The sequence below is a fragment of the Myotis lucifugus genome, unplaced genomic scaffold, assembly GCF_000147115.1.
Source record: "Myotis lucifugus unplaced genomic scaffold, Myoluc2.0 scaffold_62, whole genome shotgun sequence".
Classification (NCBI taxonomy): domain Eukaryota; kingdom Metazoa; phylum Chordata; class Mammalia; order Chiroptera; family Vespertilionidae; genus Myotis; species Myotis lucifugus.
Window position 1 is genome coordinate 6,313,533 of NW_005871110.1, and position 17,882 is coordinate 6,331,414.

At 39.4% G+C, this 17,882-nt stretch overlaps 1 protein-coding gene across 1 annotated transcript in view; it reads right to left on the reverse strand.

Annotated features, from left to right (window-relative positions):
* The window catches only part of DNA2 (DNA replication helicase/nuclease 2), a gene marked incomplete at its 5' end in the record, with an annotated part of 31,957 nt that overhangs the window by 6,071 nt on the left and 8,004 nt on the right, over positions 1–17,882 (reverse strand). The window contains 13 exons of the mRNA XM_006089749.3: positions 880–1,084; positions 1,168–1,257; positions 1,347–1,540; positions 4,601–4,825; positions 5,581–5,690; positions 5,962–6,071; positions 6,149–6,265; positions 8,682–8,912; positions 10,384–10,578; positions 12,134–12,299; positions 13,406–13,523; positions 14,685–14,904; positions 15,920–16,051. Of these exons, the coding sequence (XP_006089811.3) occupies positions 880–1,084; positions 1,168–1,257; positions 1,347–1,540; positions 4,601–4,825; positions 5,581–5,690; positions 5,962–6,071; positions 6,149–6,265; positions 8,682–8,912; positions 10,384–10,578; positions 12,134–12,299; positions 13,406–13,523; positions 14,685–14,904; positions 15,920–16,051 (2,113 nt within the window). The remainder of the gene's footprint in view (positions 1–879; positions 1,085–1,167; positions 1,258–1,346; positions 1,541–4,600; positions 4,826–5,580; positions 5,691–5,961; positions 6,072–6,148; positions 6,266–8,681; positions 8,913–10,383; positions 10,579–12,133; positions 12,300–13,405; positions 13,524–14,684; positions 14,905–15,919; positions 16,052–17,882) is intronic.

Here is a 17,882-nt window from a genome sequence, read left to right on the forward strand (position 1 = left end):
AATGAAGATCCCAGCAGGGTGTGCACAGTGCAGTGACACCTGTTTTTAACAATCAGCTAACTCCACCCATCTTAATAACAACTGACATATTTTAGAGTAATATGCATACATATAAGTAGCCACTATATTTTTATTTGAACTTATGAAAATATTTCCGAATCAATGCTGAGAAGCACTATATAAAAGCAAATTATAGGGATGTAGGATCAAACTTTGTTCTGAGAACAAGAAATATTACTGGTAAGTCATTTAAGACCTTGTGAAGATTTTTGTTTAACACCGAGTTTGTAAAGAGGTTTTTATGTGCGTATGTGGGATCAGGAAGTATATAGGAAAACCCCTCACTTTCAGCTCAATTGTGCCGAGAAACTAAAACTATTCTAGAAAAATAAAGTCCATTTTCTTTAAAGTGTTTAAAAGGACAAAAATTTATCCCATCTTCTCTTTATTGGTAAACCCAGCCTTTGACAGTATTAATGCCAACTTCTTTTCTAGAAAATGTAATTATACACTTGAGTTCATTCTCTCACTTTCCTACTTCAAAAGTCAATTTTGACATCTATTAATCCTCAGAAAAACTTTCCCCAACGATACTGGATCTACAAAAAAAAATTGTGTGTGTTTCAAAAATGTATAAGAGTATACTAGTTTTAACTGATAAGCTCTAATGAAGTTTTTTTAAATGAAGCATTTGCTATTGAAAATAGGAATTTAAATAGTAAGATAAAAGGAGAAAAACTATGGAAACTTGATAAACTGTGTCACTGTTAAATTTTCTTAATTTGCTTTTTTCCTGCAACCTCCTAGTCATCAAATTTAAAAAAAAAAAAAAAAAAAAGGAGAAAAACTGAAAGGAAAAAAAAAAGTTTGGTTTCTTACCTGGTCTGTATTAAGAAAACAAACAGGATTGTTTGGTTCAAATGCTCCAATCAGCCAAGGATTTTCAGAATAGTCAGCATAAAATTCCAGCTCCAGCTTCACGTCTTTAAAGTTAGGCAGGTTTATCACCGCACTGGCCACTTTGTCGGATCCACATTCCAGCTTTCCCTCATATGTCAGCTTATTACTTAAGGACATGATTTTACTAAGGGATGATAAGAATAGTGTCAGTCTTGGCAGAGGAAAACGCACACGCACATCACTCGAAGCTGACACTGTTACCAATACCTGTTCATTCTGTACTGCACAGTTAACTGAACGACAGCACTTTTATTCCGCTCCAGCCTCTTGAACAAGCTTTCACTCATGCCAAGAGCTCTGCCAACATAAATGCAGGCGTATCAGTGTACTGTGACGGTCCCTTAGGAAGAATCCAGTTTACAATGAAAACTTCAGCGTCTGCTTACCTTGCTTCACGGTTGAGCACCAGGGGAGGAAGCTGCTGATGATCCCCCACCAACACAAATCTCCGTGAAAAGAAAAGTGGCCCCAGGCAAACTGGTTGGCTAATTTGAGAGGCTTCATCCACAATACAAAAATCAAAAACTTTACGAGAAAATATTGGATGGTTTATTCCCATACATGTTGTTGCAACTATAAGCTAAAAACAAAGAAAACTGATCAGTTATTTAATATGTCCAAGAAATGTAATTTCTTTTTTCCCCATTTTTGAAATTAAAATATATTAAAAAAGATTTTGTCTCCAATAACAGGAACACCCCAATATTATTTAATTCTGAGACATAGCATGTAAAAATATTTTTTACTACAAACTGAAAAAAAATCAAGTAAATTTTCTGGACATTATAACAATTCTCAAATTTACAGATCAAAAACAGCTCCAACAAAAGCCAAAGGAACAGGAAAGGGAAGCCAAGTAGACAGAAAGCTTTTATACAATAACCACTCTAGCCAAACACCACAGAAAAAACTGTAGCCCTAGCTGGTTTGGCTCAGTGGCTAGAGCATTGGACTGTGGACTGAAGGTCCCGGGTTCTAGAAAAATAGAGGTCACAGTCAAGGGCACATGCTCAGGTTGCGGGCTCAATCCCCAGTAGGGGGCGTGCAGGAGGCAGCCGATCAATGATACTCTCTCATCATTGATGTTTTTATCTCTCTCTCCCTCTCCCTTCCTCTCTGAAATCAATAAAAACAAAATATTAAAAAAAGAAAAGAAAAAACTGTGGCTTCATCCCCCACTGATGCTAGCAGAGACCTAATGGGGGGCTAGACTTCAACTGTCCCTAGTTTATAAGGCTCCCCCTTTTTTTTTTTTTTAAATATATTTTATTGATTTTTCACAGAGAGGAAGGGAGAGAGATAGAGAGTCAGAAACATTGATGAGAGAGAAACATCAATCAGCTGCCTCCCGCACACCTCCCACTGGGGATGTGTCCGCAACCCAGGTACATGCCCCTGACCGGAATCGAACCCGGGACCCTTCAGTCCGCAGGCCGACGCTCCATCCACTGAGCCAAACCGGTTTCGGCAAGGTCCCCATTCTTGATATGACCAAATTGTAGAAACGGAGAACAGTTAAGGGGTTTCCAGGGGTTAAGCAGGGGCGGGGTGGGAAAGAAATGGGTGTGGTTATAAAAATGCAACATGAATGATCCTTGTGGTAATGGACTAATTATTCTGTATCAATATCATCATCCTGGTTGTGAGTTTACTACAGTTTTGTAAAATGGTAAACATTGGGCAAAGGATATACACGATCTCTGTATTATTTCTTATAGCTGCATGTGAATCTATAATTATCTCAAAATAATTTTCAAAAACTTTAAAATAACTGGCATAGATATTAGACAAAGGAGTTGAAGGAACAACCTATTAAATCTAACTTATTTTAGATTATTTTAAATAATGTTTCTTTTTATATATGTAGTTTGTTGATTTTTAGAGAGAAAGGAGAGGGAGAGAGAGAGAAAAAAAAAAACACTGATGTAAGAGCTCAACATCGATCAGCTGCCTCCTGCACATCCCCGCCAGGCCAAGCCTGCAACATGGGCATATGCCCTTGACTGGGAATCGAACCCACAATCTCTTGCTGCACAGAACGATGCCCAACCAACTGAGCCACACTGTTTCTTTTCTTTTTCTTAATGTTTTTATTGATTTAAGAGAGTGAGGAAGGGAGAGAGAAAGAGAAAGACATCAATGTGAGAGAGAAACACCATCTGGCTGCCTCCTGCGCTTCCCACTGGGGACTGAGTCTGCAATTCTGGCTTGTGCCCTGATCAGGAATCAGGTGACCTTGGCAACCTTTTGGTGGGACGATGCTCAACAAGCAGAGCCACATGGGCCAGGGCTAGATGAATTTTTAAAAAATCTATTTGTATTGACTTCAGAGAGGAAGGGAATGAAGAAAGAGATAGAAACATCAATGATGAGCAGGGATTATTGATTGGCTGCCTCCTACACACCCCCTATTAGGGATCGAGCCCACAACCCAGGCATGTGCCCTTGACAAGAATCTAACCCGGGACCCTTGAGTCTGCAGGCTGATGCTCCATCCACTGAGCCAAACCGGCTAGGACTAGATGATTTTTTTAAAAGACAAAAATACCAGTTAAGACTTCCCAGAAAAAAATATATATACATTAAGTAATAAAATGTAAATTAGGTTCTATATAGAAAAAAAAAATCAAAAGACTGCTCGTGTGCTATTGCCTCTAAATTCAAACTCACTAAAAAATCCTGATTAATAGTTTTCTAGGTGTGACAGTGTGATTTAATAAGAAATATATACTTGGTCTTCCTCCTGGTTCTTGGCACAGAGCTCTTAAACCCCTTGGAATTTCCTGATAGGGGTGAGAAGAACATCTTAAGCCCCTTTCAACCAAACCAGCATTTATTGCAAGAAGGTTTGACAGAGGATTGGAGCTGGTTGCCAGAGGAACCAACCATGTGATTATAGAGTTAGGACTTTCATCCATCCCTCCATCTCCACGAAGGGGAGAGGGGCTGGGGATTAAGCTAATCACCAATGGCCAATGATAAATCACACCGGCATGATGGAATCTCCATAAAAACCCCAAACAACAGGGTTTGGTGAACACATCATGGAGCTGGGAGGGTGGTTCACCCGGAGAGGACATAGAAGCCGCATGTGCCTTTCCACATACCTTCCCCTGTGCATCTCTTTCATGTGGCTGTTCCTGAACTGCAGCCTATAAATGTATTCAGTAGCAGTAAGAAAAGCACCTTCTTGAGTTCTATGAGCCATTCTAGCAAATTATCGAACCCAAGGAGGGGGTCATGGGAGCCCCGATTTATAGCTAGTTGTTCAGAAGCATAAGAGGCCCTGACTTGCAATTTAGAACTGAAGTGGGGGGCAGTCTTGTGGGACTAAGCCCTTAAGCTGAGGGGACTACACTAACTCCAGGTCGTGAGTGTCAGAGGTGTTGTGAGGGAAGCAGAGTTCTCCTTTACTAGGATATTTTAAACTAGAAGATGAGATCCCTGAATAATAAACCAAAAACCTCATTTCCGTTCAGAAGCAAGCCAGCAAACTATAAATTAGTAAACTGGTCCTGTAGTTTCCATGAATTAATCATGTGCAAATTTGGTCAGTGTGACTGAATTTCCCAGAGTGCTGCTTCTCCCCAGTCTGGCTACAGAAATTAATATCAGCATTCATACACCACGCTGTACTTACATGGCTATTGTAGAGTTCTTCTAGGAGCGCTAAGGATTTAATGGACTTTGATCTGCAAATTTCCTCCTCTGTAAATTTCTGGATATCTGGATGTACCTTCTGAGTCTGACCCAAGCGCAAAAATCCTATTTTAAACTTCGCTAACTTCAAAAGAATATTGTCAACAGCAGAATGAGTATAACTGGTCAACAAAACACTAAAACCACAGGCATACAGAATTCTTACCTAAGAATGAATAAGAGAAAGGAAAATGGCATTACTTTTAATTCCAGACCATTTTTAACATGCTTATGTTTTTCTAATAGAATTAGGAAACTTAATAGGAAACATATCTAAGAGTTGAACCAAATAACTTTTTAAAAAAATTATAAGGCCAAAATGTTTTATGAAAGTATTATGGAAAGTAATAAAACTGAATACATATGAACTTTCAATTGGCACACAGTATCAATCAATAAATATTTGCTATCATCATTATCATTAATCAGTAAATTACTAAGAAATTTACCAATGTGGAAAAAAAATCCAAGAAAAATCTATTTTAACCACCTCTATATAATTTATCATTTTTTTTAAAAGGAAGGAAAACATAAAATGATACATACACCACCAACATAAAGAGACCTTAGACAATCCAAATGCAAGAAATCTGCAACATGATTACAACTATTGGTCATTTAGCTTTTCTATTTCTCATGTCATTCTACAAAGGTAATTTGAAATAAAGGCATTTTGAGTTAATATTCAGCTTTTTAAAATAGATATTTTATTGATTCCACTGTAGATTGAGCCTGCAACCCGGGCATGTGCCCTGACTGGGAATTGAACTGTGACCTCCTGGTTCATAGGTTGAAGCTCAACCACTGAGCCACACAGGTTGGGCAATATTCAACTCTTTTGATCTCAAACATCACATTCTCTGAACAAAGGAGAAGCTTATTTACATATTTAGTTTCTAAGCAAAAGAGCAATGACCTTACAAGAGTACATATTGTAGTGGTCTTTCCTGTTCCAGGCATGCCCACGATGAGCGTGTAGTCTTTGGAAAGAAGTACCTTTTTCATTGCTTGCCTCTGAGGTTTATTCAAACCTACATTTAAATGTAAAAATAACAGAAAAAAGTATATTGAATTTCAATGAACAAATTCACTATTTTGTAAGAAAAGCAGCCTCTATTCAAGTTTCTCCAATACATCTTCAAAGCAAGAAAGTATGGTGATATTAAAAAATATATGTAAACTACTTCCAAAGAGACTGTGTAATCATTGTAGCTGCATATAAATCATTAAAACATTAGACTGTAGGTTAAATTATAAATAGAACAAAAAAAATTGGAAGAGGACATGCTGATTATAGCTTACCTTTTAGAATAGAGGCAACTGTGTCCTTCGCATCATGTGGAAGAATGGAACTGAGGTAGGAAATAAACTGAGGTTCACGAAAGTCAATGATTAAATCTCGAAGTTTTTGGCTGAAAAGCAAAAAATGCTTTTAGTAATATTTCTTAGGAAAGTGGGGTAAAATTCAGATTCATTCACTGTTACAAACCTGGCATCAGTATTTTTCATCAATTTAGAAAGATTTCCTAATGGGGTATCTATATCACAATTTTTTTCTTCCTGGTCCAATCTGAACAAAGTTGATTCTGGGAGTACTGACAAGTTCCTAAAACAGCAAAACAGATGCACATGAATGTTTTTCACTTAACATAGTAAGTTGTCCTGTACAAGAAATATATTACTATCTGCTAAAAGAGTAAATGGCCCAAAATAGCTATTAAAATGGATACCATTTCCATTGAGTTACCCAGAAGTCATTGCTTCCCAGTCACTGATCTCCATCCATTAAGAAATGGTGACACTTGCCTGCACTTCAAGCAGGGAAAGCAGGCAGTATAGGAAGGAGAAGATATGGATGTTGATGAATGTGGATATTAGACTCTGCCCCCAAATTTTACAGCAACTATTCTACTATTTACTTAATACTTTTCTTTAAATCAACCTGTTTGTTTGAACTGAGATAAATATACTTTATATCACAACTATTAATTAATAAATTATTTTTTTTAAAGGGAAAGAACAAAATGGTGAATGCCAGAATGCTAAGAAGGAGAAATGCCGGGGTTCTTGTTCCAGCGTCTACAAGGGTTCAGCAATCTGGAGAAGGGGCCGTGTGTAACTTAAAGAGTCTAGAGACGAAATATAATTTTGAAAGGCATTGGGGGTCAGAGGAGCCTAGCTAAAAGGAGCTAAGATCTCCTCATCTCAGGACCCCATGCTTTTTATTAACACAGATTGTCCTGAGGAGAGGCGGAGATACACGCTTCAAAGGGTTAGGGCAGTGGTTCTCAACCTTCTGGCCCTTTAAATACAGTTCCTCATGTTGTGACCCAACCATAAAATTATTTTCGTTGCTACTTCATAACTGTAATGTTGCTACTGTTAGGAATCATAATGTAAATATCTGATATGCAGGATGGTCTTAGGCGACCCCTGTGAAAGGGTTGTTCGACCAAAAGGGTCACGACCCACAGGTTGAGAACCGCTGGGTTAGGGTTTTGTATACACAGTCCATTGTCAGAATTGGGGGAATTAGCCTACGGCTGTTCAGGAGTTTGGCCAGTAGGAGGCAATAACACACAGATTAAGATGCCCCGAGCTGTCTGGCAGCAAACAATCATCCCTTTTCAGGTTTGGGGAAATGCCTTTAGCCATTCCCGACAGGATTACAACATATGTGACTCAGCCCTTGTTGAGTCCCCAAGTTCCATCAACCTTTTGATGACTCTTGCAATTATGACATGCTAGAATTGGCTTCCGGCAGAGAAATAAGCTACATCTTTAACACAGGCTCTCTATCCTGCCCACCGGACATATGGTTGTGAGAATGAGGTAGGACTGTCCACATTAGCACTATGGGACGTGATGCACTAAAGAAAAGTTCGGCCGTTTGGAAGTCCCTCAAACGTCAAACATGAAGTTAGCAGGTGACCCAGCAATTCCACTGTGACTTATCTACTAGGGCAATAAAAATATGTTCACATAAAAATTTGCAAGTGAATATTTATAGTAACACTAGCCATAACACCCAAAAGTGAAAACAATGCAAATGTCTATCAGCTGGTGAATAAATGAACAAAATGTGGTCTATCGATGTAACAGAATATTATTCAGGCATAAAAAGAAATAAGGTACTAAAGGGAAAAAAAAGAGATGAGGTACTGATAAATGCTAAAACATGGATGAACCTCATAAACATGCTAAAAGAAGCCAGACCAAAAAATAAAAAACAACCACCACATGTTATGTGGTTCTATTTACAGAAATATCCAGAAGAGGTCCATCCACAGAGACAGGCAGCAGAGCAGCTGTTGCCAGGGGCTTGAGGGAGGGAGAGCAGAAAGTGATTGCTTAACGGCACGTTTCCTTTCAGGGTGATGAAAGTGTCCTGTAACCAGACAGAGGTGCTGGTTGCACAATACTGTGACTGTGCTACATGCCACCGAACTGTGCATTTTAAAATAATTAATGGTCTGGCTCAGTGGATAGAGCATTGGCCTGTGGACTGAAGGGTCCCAGGTTCGATTCCAGTCAAGGGCACCAAAAAAATAAATAAATAAATAAAAAATTAATGGTCAATTCTATGTTATGTGAATTTTACCCCAAATTTTTAAATAAAGAAATGAAGTACTGATAGATACTGGTACATGAAAATGAATCTCAAAATAGTAGGCTAAAACAAACACAAACACTAGGGTAAATGAAAAACGCCAGTCACAAAAGGCCACACACTGTGCGCTCCCGTTACATAAAATGTTCAGAACAGGTAAAGCAACAGAGACAGAAAGGAAACTGGTGGTGTGGTTGTCTAGGGCTGGAGGGGTGACTGCTACAGGGCACAGGGTTTCTTTATGGGGAGATGAAACTGTTCTAAAATTGATTTTGGTGATGGGCATAACTCTGAATATACTAAAAACCATTGAATTATACATGTAAAATGGATGAACCTGTATGGTATGTGAATTATATCTCAGTAAAGCTGTTCTCCCTCCCTCCCCCCAAAAAAGGGAGCACTTCATTACCTGTCTAATAAGCAGGTTACCGTTGTCACGGTAATCTCTTTCACGTATCCCCTAGACAAAGCAAATAGTGTTCTCTCTTCTCCACTTAAAATAATCCTGTCACCGGCCATTAGGTTTGTGACAGGCATGGCGCCATTTTTACGTTGGAAATTATGTAAATACTGTCCGTCACAAAGTGTCTTTACATGTTCTGTTCTAATCAGGTTTCCAATGCAGTTGCCACTTTGCTCCCTATGGAATAGAAAGAGAAAGCTTCCATTTATATCACATATATAAATACTATATTTGCAGTTTTCCCCAATTTTCTTGTTCATCTGGCCCCCCAAAACTCTAATGCTAATACTGAGTCTGTCATTTTTACATGTTCCACAATCCACACTAAAATTTTAGGAATGCTCCTGGCCGGCATGGCTCAGTGGTTGAGCGTCAACCTATGAACCAGGAAGTCACAGTTCAATTCCCAGTCCGGGCACATGCCTGGGTTGCGGGCTCGATCCCCAGTGTGTGCAGGAGGCAGCTGATCAATGATTCTCTCTCATCATTGATGTTCCTATCTCTCTCTCCCTCTCTCTTCCTCTCTGAAGTAGATAAAAATATTTTTTAAAAAATAAAATAAAATTTAGAAATGCTAAGGGAACATTCTATTAGCTTGGAAACAGTCTCCCACCAATAGGCCGCTAGACAAGTGCTAGGGAGCACCTCCCGTGTTGCACGCACAGGCTGGGACCTCTGAGCAACCTGTGTGTCAGCACTTTGATCCTGAAAGGACACCTTCACCCCATGCATCACATCACAAAAGACCCATTCCTAAATCCTATTTCTTCAGTGTTTACATGAGGATTTATAATTGCTGTTATTAAAATAATAGATAGCAAACTGATAATTCCACTGCTTCTAGGAAATAAATATTGAATATTTACAATCTCGCAGGCACTACTATTAAACACGAAACAACTTCAGAAGCTTTTTGGCATGTGCACTTGACACAGTCACTGTACTTTTGTAGTCTATGTATAACTACTCAAACATTCTCCACCATGATGTTTTCAGTGTTAAAGTCTAGTATTAAGGAAATAATGATCCAATTATTTCTAAAGTCACATAATTATCAATATTCATCCTGGAAAGAAACAAATAGATGAAAAGCAACTAAATATTAAAGAAAAATATAATGCAAAGATATACAAAACTGCAACTTTACAATTAACTTGGAAAAAAAATGGATCTCACAAAATACAAGATTGACCAACTGTAGAAAATATAAGCCTGTATCAAATAATTTATTTAAATACATTTAAATTTTTGCCTGGCCGGGGTGGTTCAGGGCCCACCCATGAACCAAGAGGTCAGGACACATGCCTGGGTTTAGCCCGATCCCCAGTAGGAGGCGTGCAGGATGCAGCCAATCAATGATTCTCTCTCATCATTGATGTTTCTCTCTCTCTCCTCCTCTCCTTCCTTCTCTGAAATCAATAAAAATATATTTAAAATTGGACTTCCTGAGGCATATTTTTCCTACTGAAAATAGCTAACAATGGTGCTCTACACAGAAACAATTCATTGACAGCCATCCGGAGTTAGCATGAATATATGAATCTGCGTGTCTTTAACACACAATATAACCAGTATTTGTCACGAATTCCAAATGCCATTCCACTAATCCAAATTATTGAAGTTTGACTGTTTTAAATGTAGTACTTACATTTCTGATGAAGACATCAACCATATATTTTGGTTATTTTTTTTATTATCCTTTGATTTTGACTCCAGAGTTAACATTAGACACCACAGGCTGAAATACTCCAAGTGTGTGACCTTGAGGTGCTGGGTTTCCTCTTTTATTTTGGCCAGCATGCCAGTCGGGACTGAGCTGCCATCCATCTGCTGTTCGACTGCTCTAAAGATAAAGCCCCAAGTCAGACATGTGTATAAAACATTTTGCTGGCTATGAATGAGATACTTCTAAAATAAGTACATATAGTGATGATCATCATAACTTCTAACCACAGACTCTAATTTTCTTTAAAAGTCATTTCAATATTCTGTAAGCCAAATAGTTTTTTACAAAACAAAATGCTTAAGAAACTCAATATGGCATTATTTTGCCTTCATGACTGTGCCCCTAACAACTACTTGGTATACTCTAGTCTTCATTCCTATAGGTAGCAAGTTTTGGCTTTTTGTACAACTGCATTTCTCAAAGTCACAATATTTGTACAGCCAGCTCTGTGCCACAGGAAAGTCAACATAAAAACTAGGAGAATTATCTGGAATTTCATTTTGCTTAATGCTAATTTCTAAATTTTTATATAGAAGCAAATATCTCATAGGGTAGCCTACAAAACATTGAGGATAAAACACAAGATTTCACAACAATGTGCTTATAGTAAAGGCCCCAACTTCCCATGGTTCACAGTCCTCTCCCATCAAGAGATCCTTTGATACAATAGTTTTAAAAGTTCTTTCTGTGAATTTCCAGGCTGAATTAGGATTTGGGTTCTGATTTGATCTTGTCTAGTCTGTATTTAACATCTAACTACTTTTTTGTGTCCTTTTGCTGGCCTATGAAGGTATAAATACAAATGACTGTTTATAAGAGCTAAAAACTTCCCACATGTAATAAAATAGACATAAAATTCAAGGCCACTGGATCATACCAAACTTTGTGTCTGGAAGAAACATTTTCCCTGTTTTTTTTTAAACTACAAAAGGCCTGAAATTAAAACAGCAACTAAGAAGCGAAAGACTTCTTAAAACACCATTTAAGTTGTATTCAAAATGCCTATGCTACATACTCATCTTTCTTAACCAAAGTTCAAAAAGCTTTCTATTGTTCCCCAAGGAAATAGGCTTGTTATAAAATACTAGAGGACCGGTGGTCCCTAGGCCTGGCCAGCAATCAGGGCCAATCAGGGCCTTCTGGCTGCCAGCTGCCGGTGGGGGTCTTCCTTCGTTCTGTGCCACCCCCTGGTGGTCAGAGCATGTCATAGCGAGCGATCGAACTCCCAAGGGGACTCTTTGCAATTAGCCTTTTATATATATAGAAGATGAACTGTGGCCCTAGCCAGTCTGGCTCAGTGGATAGAGTGTCAGCATGCAGACTGAAGGGTCCCGGGTCTGATCCCAGTCAGGGGCATGTACCTCGGTTGCAGGCTCTTGGCCCTGGTCGGCAGCATGTGGGAGACAACCAATTGATGCATTTCTGTCTCTTCCTCTCCCTTCCACTCTCTCTAAAAATCAATGGAAAAATATCCTTGAGTGAGGATTAAAAAATATCCTTGAGTGAGGATTGAACTGTGTTTTTTTTCCTAGTCCCTTCATTTTACAAATACACACAGAAAAAAATGGCTAAAATGAAATCATCAGTGCCAGACCAGCCAGCAATGTTAAATCATTTTAAGTTGAGTGCATACTTAAATGAAATTAGTATTTTTGGAAGACAGTGTGTTTACCTGCTATAAAGAGCACAGTTACCCACTTGTGAACAATATTTACAGGTTTGCTGTTCCTCGATTATTTGTGGCAAAGGAGTAAGCTCTGTCTTCTCCTTTCCAGTAGCAGGTCTGCTAATACGGTGAGACAAGGAGAATGCCATCTGGTTTCTTAGTTTTAATAATTCTATGGAGGGAGGAAGAAAAAAGAAAAATAAATAAATAAATTCTATGGGGGGGGGGGACAGGTGTCTTTTAAGAATTAAGTTTATTATATATCTTTTCCATTGCATAAATAAAACTTCAGATTTTAAAACATTTAAAAAAGTAAAGAACAACATTCATTTTTCCCACTACACTAGAATAACCACTGTTAACACTTTAGTATAATTCCTCCAATTTTTGTTCACTTGGTAAATTCTTTCAACAATCATGTATCTCATAATTAGTACAAACTGTGAAGTTGGTGCTTTATTCGCTGAATGCTAAGGATAAATACAACTATCTAGAGTGTAGGGTAGAAAATTTAAAATAAAGTTTTATATGATAAAATTTTAAAAAGTTAATATTTTCAACTCTACAGTATATTGTTAAAATTCTTTTTAAAAAATACCATAACAGCCGAAACCGGTTTGGCTCAGTGGATAGAGCATCGGGCTGAGGACTCGGGGGTCCCGGGTTCGGTTCCGGTCGAGGGCATGTACCTGGGTTGCGGGCACATCCCCATTGGGGGATGTGCAGGCGGCAGCTGATCGATGTTTCTCTCTCATTGATGTTTCTGGCTCTCTGTCTCTCTCCCTTCCTCTCTGTAAAAAATCAATAAAATATATTTTGAAAAAAAAAAGAAAAAAAAAATACCATAACTACAAATTAAAACCTATATTAGGCCTAGCAAGTACAGCGAGCTACTGTCAGGTTAAACACAGGTACACCTTGTCTCATTGTGCTTTGCTTTATTGCACTTCACAGATTTTGTGTGTTTTTTACAAATTGAAGATACCCGACACCAGCAAAAAGATTATGACTCGCATGATGTCTAGCATTCTTAGTAATAAAGTATTTTTTAATTAAGGCATATATGCTGTTTTATTAGACATAATGCTACTGCACACTTAATAGACTACAGGATCATGTAAACATAACCTTTATATGCACTAAAAACCAAACAATTCGTGTTACTCGCTTTACTGAGGTGATCTGGACAGTACCCACAGGCATCCTGTATGTATCACTAACAGCTGAAGGGGAAACAAACAAAACCCAGAGAAGTGAAAATGGAGGAAACAGCTCAACCTCTTTTATCAAGATGTTTGGCAGGCACGGGGTACATCTGGCCGGTCTTGAGGTAGAGGAGCAGGCCAGCCTCCGGGTCAGCTCTTCTCTCTTGACTGAGCAGTGTATACAGAACCAGCTGTGAAAACAGTGTACATTTTGTCAAATAAAACCTTAACTTTCTGCTTTTCCATATGTGGTTTGCAATCAATACATACTATAATTTTAAAATCAAAAGGTCAATTAAGCTATTTTCATTTTGAAAATTACATTGATTTCAGAGAGGAAGGGAGAGGGAAAGAGAGACAGAAACATCAATGATGAGAGAGAATCACTGATCGGCTGCCTCCTGCACACCCCACACTGGGGATCAAGCCTGCATCCCGGGCATGTGCCCTGACCGGGAATTGAACCCGGACCTCCTGGTTCATAGGTCGATGCTCAATCATTGTGCCATGCCAGCCAGGTTACACTGATGTTTTCTAAAGAGTATCCTGTGTAGATGTTACATGAAAACAATAGCTCCATGGTAAATTAGGTTTAGGAAATATTAGGTTAAACAGAGCTGACACAAATCATATTAAGACTTCTCAGAAACTTTAATAGGCTAATGTGCATCATTATATCTACAAATATACTTGGTTTCCCCAACTTACATGACCAAGGAATTCTTTTTTTAGAAGCATCTGTTTAGACTGTTAGTTTGGCAACATACACTTGCCAATATTATCCGACAAGTTCAGATGTATTCGTTGCTGGAGAAAACTTTCTGCTGTAGCCATGTATATCTACGTATATAAAAGACTAAGCGACTGGCCACCAGGGAGCAGACACTCAACGCAGGAGCGACAGCAACTTTGCAGAGTGCCTTCTCGCACTCCGGGACCCCTCAGGGGATGTCGGACTGCTGGTTTTGGCCCGATCTCCGCAAGCCAGGCCGAGGGACCCCACCTGCCGGAGGGACCCCACTCATTCTGCAGACACCCTTCGAGCCCCGGTGCTGCCCCGGGTGTGGCCTGCCAGAGAGGGACCGCAGGAGGTTGGCTCCAGGGCACGTCCAGCCCTTCTCGCCCAGTCCCGACCCACCAGCCACCTTCTAATTAACTTCCTTTCAATGTGCACAAATCTGTGCACCGGGCCTCTAGTCTATATATAAGACAATTTGAGTACTCTGACTGTATCACAAATTGAAAAGTACTATATGAAACTCAAACATTACCTAAATTGAACCAACATATATAAAGCAGACTACATTTTTAAATCTATTAAACATTCAATTTTCTCATTAAGATTTATATACCTGACTACGGTGTTCAATAGAATTTGATTCTTTGCCAGTTTTAAGTTCCAATGGCATTATTTTATATTTTGTTTTACATCCTCGGTGAATTTTCACACCAACTGTAACATCTATCTTGCCCTTTAATCCAAACCTAGGGGACCAAATGCTTTCTTCAATATCCAATGACTTTATGACTTCAATATTACATGTTGCATTATTGTTACTACCATCACTTGGCCTAAAAACAAAACACAAAAACACTTAATTAGAACACTTAGCTCACTTCTCATCTGCTACCATTGACTTTTCACTGCACTCAGCGAATGTGGGGATGGAAAAGGGTCTATATACCTTTACAGCAGCGGTTCTCAAAGTGTATAGCACTGGCATCATCTGGGAACTTGTGATCAATGCAAATTCTCAAGCCCCACTCCAGACCTACTCAATCAGAAATATTAATGGGTGAGGCCCAGCAATTTGTTTAACAAACTCTCCAAGCAATTCTGATGCACACTCAAGTTTAGGAACCATTGTCCTATAGGCTCCAACTCATGTATATACATTTTCTTGTATTTGTCATCTGTCCCTTTCAGTTCACTGCTATTGCGATCTTCCCAACTCGGGCCTTTACGTCCTCAGGCCTAGATTACTGCAAGTCTCGCTACTTGAACTGCTGGAGCCACAATTCCAATCTGAATATTCTGATATACAATTATCACACAGATTGATATATAATTGCTTGCATGTGGTTGCACCCTAGCAACGGATGTGTTCCTTCATGTAACACCATAGTAACTTGGGTAAGAACGAGTTTGATCATCCAACACTTACACCCCTGTGACAATCCTGGAGAGACGAAAATAACTTTTAAAGCCTTTTACACTTCTCTTATCTAAGATTTACTTATTTTTAGAGCAGTAAGTCATTCTGCAGAAGAAAATTCAGATAAGAGCTAACTTTTATTAATCCTGTTTTAGACTCAAAGCCATATAAAAAAACTAGGTCTAACAGAAATCTTACATGAAAAGGATACATTTTCTAGTAATAAAGCATTTTATATCATATAAAATTGGTATTTAAAAAGTATAAGAGCCCTGGCCAGTGTGGAAAAGATACTCAGGACTGTAATTTGTAAAATAAGCAAACAAAAAGGCTAGTTGCAATAACTCAATCTTTAAAAAGCTTTAATTCAAAATACAGAACAGAATCCTGGTCTAAACATATGAACCAGGTAATCAAAATGGGTTTCTTACAAAGAGAGCTGCATCTGAGGGAAGTCGGTTGAAGTGTATTTCTGCATGAAATCTCCAGCCCACTTAGACAATGAAGGAAGATACTCTTCTACTTCTTGTTTCACTTCATCTTGATTCAAATTTAAGCGGTACCTGGAAAGTAAAACATTACATGTAAAAGCTTAAATATGAAAACAGTAAAAAAGGACAAAAACAGCCCTGACCAGTTTGGCTCAGTGGATAGAGCGTCGGCCTGTGGACTGGAGGGTCCCGGGTTTGATTCCGGTCAAGGGCATGTACCTTGGTTGCGGGCACATCCCCAGCGGGGGGTGTGCAGGAGGCAGCTGATCGATGTTTCTCTCTCATCGATGTTTCTAACTCTCTGTCCCTCTCCCTTCCTCTCTGTAGAAAATCAATAAAATATATTAAAAAAAAAAAAAAAAAGGACAAAAACATCCAAATAAGCAACCCAAGTACCTATGGACTAAAATATAAACCAAGTGTGGGCTACACATACAAGGGGTTACTATTCAGCCTTAAAAGGGGACAGAGCAGAGCCCTGTCAGTCCTCTGAAAGCGCTGGGTGAGCAAGGAAGACAAAATGAGCAGCCCGCTCTGCCAAGAGCATCTCCTGAGCACGCCCGGAACCTCAGCTTGAGAGAGAAGCTGAAATCCCTCAAGCCAGGGAGCAGCTGCTGACACATGTCCCAAACGATCCCACCTTCCGTCTGACAGAGGCAAAGGTTATCCTTGCAAAAGACTGTTTGAGCTCTGGCAACTTCCAGTCGATAACAGAGGACGTAGGTGAGAATGTGGGGAAACCAGGACTCAGGTATTGCTGGCAGAAATGTAAATTGAGGCAATGCCTATATAGAGCAATTTGGCAATACATATCGAAACTTGAAGTGTACCCAGACTGGGTCCCGAGCAGGAGGGGGCAAGATGCTAGAAAGGACATTACTGGGCAAAACTGAAAATGTGGACAGATCAGACAAAAGTATTCTATCAATGTTAAATTTCCCAAAGTTGGTAACTGTGCTGTGGTTACATAAGAGAAAATCCTTCTTCTTAGGAAATACGCACTTAAATATACATCATGGTTCTTTACCTCTGGGGCATGAGCCCTGAGCCCACCTGGCTCAGCATCAGCAAGAACGTGTCATGAGCAGAGTCCTCGGCCAGCAACAGGCTGCCACGCCGGGCACTGAGGCCCCACGCCCAGCTGTCACCACCTGCCTGGCCCCAGTCACCACAGACGGGTTAGGAGAGAGAGGCCCGAAGGGAGAGTGAGCAAGGCCAGCTTTGCCCACCGCAGTGGGGGCCCCAGGATGCCCAGGGCCCTGCTCGGCCTGCTCTACGGCTGGTGTCTTCATGGTCTACAGCCCATTATGTATCCCATGATGAAGACCACTTAATCTTAGAAAAAGTAAACACACACATACACACAACAGGTGAATACGAGTAGAGAGTATATGGATGTTCTCTGTACTACTCTTGCAGCTATTCTCTAAATTTAAAATTATTTCCAAATAAAAATATTTTTAAATGTGTAAATGTATATATCCTCTAGTCCAACAATTCCACTTCTAAGTATTGAGCCAACATACATGCCCGCATAGCTATGAAATAAAGGATGTGCAAAGGTATTTATTATAGCATTGCTAATAAAAGCAGACTGAAACCCACGGGGATGCTTAAATAAATTATGGTATATCCATATGATACATTATGCCACTATTAATTAAAAATGAGATAGCTCAGCCCTGGCTGGTTTGGCTCAGTAGACAGAGCATCGCCTGTGGACTGAAGGGTCATGGTTTCGATTCTGGTCAAGGGCACATGCCTAGGTTGTGCGCTGGATCCTTAGTGGGGGTGTGCAGGAGACAGCCGATCCATGATTCTCTCTCATCATTGATGTTTCTGTCTCTCTCTCCCTCTCCCTTCCTCTCTGAAATCAATAATATGTGTGTGTGTGTGTGTATGT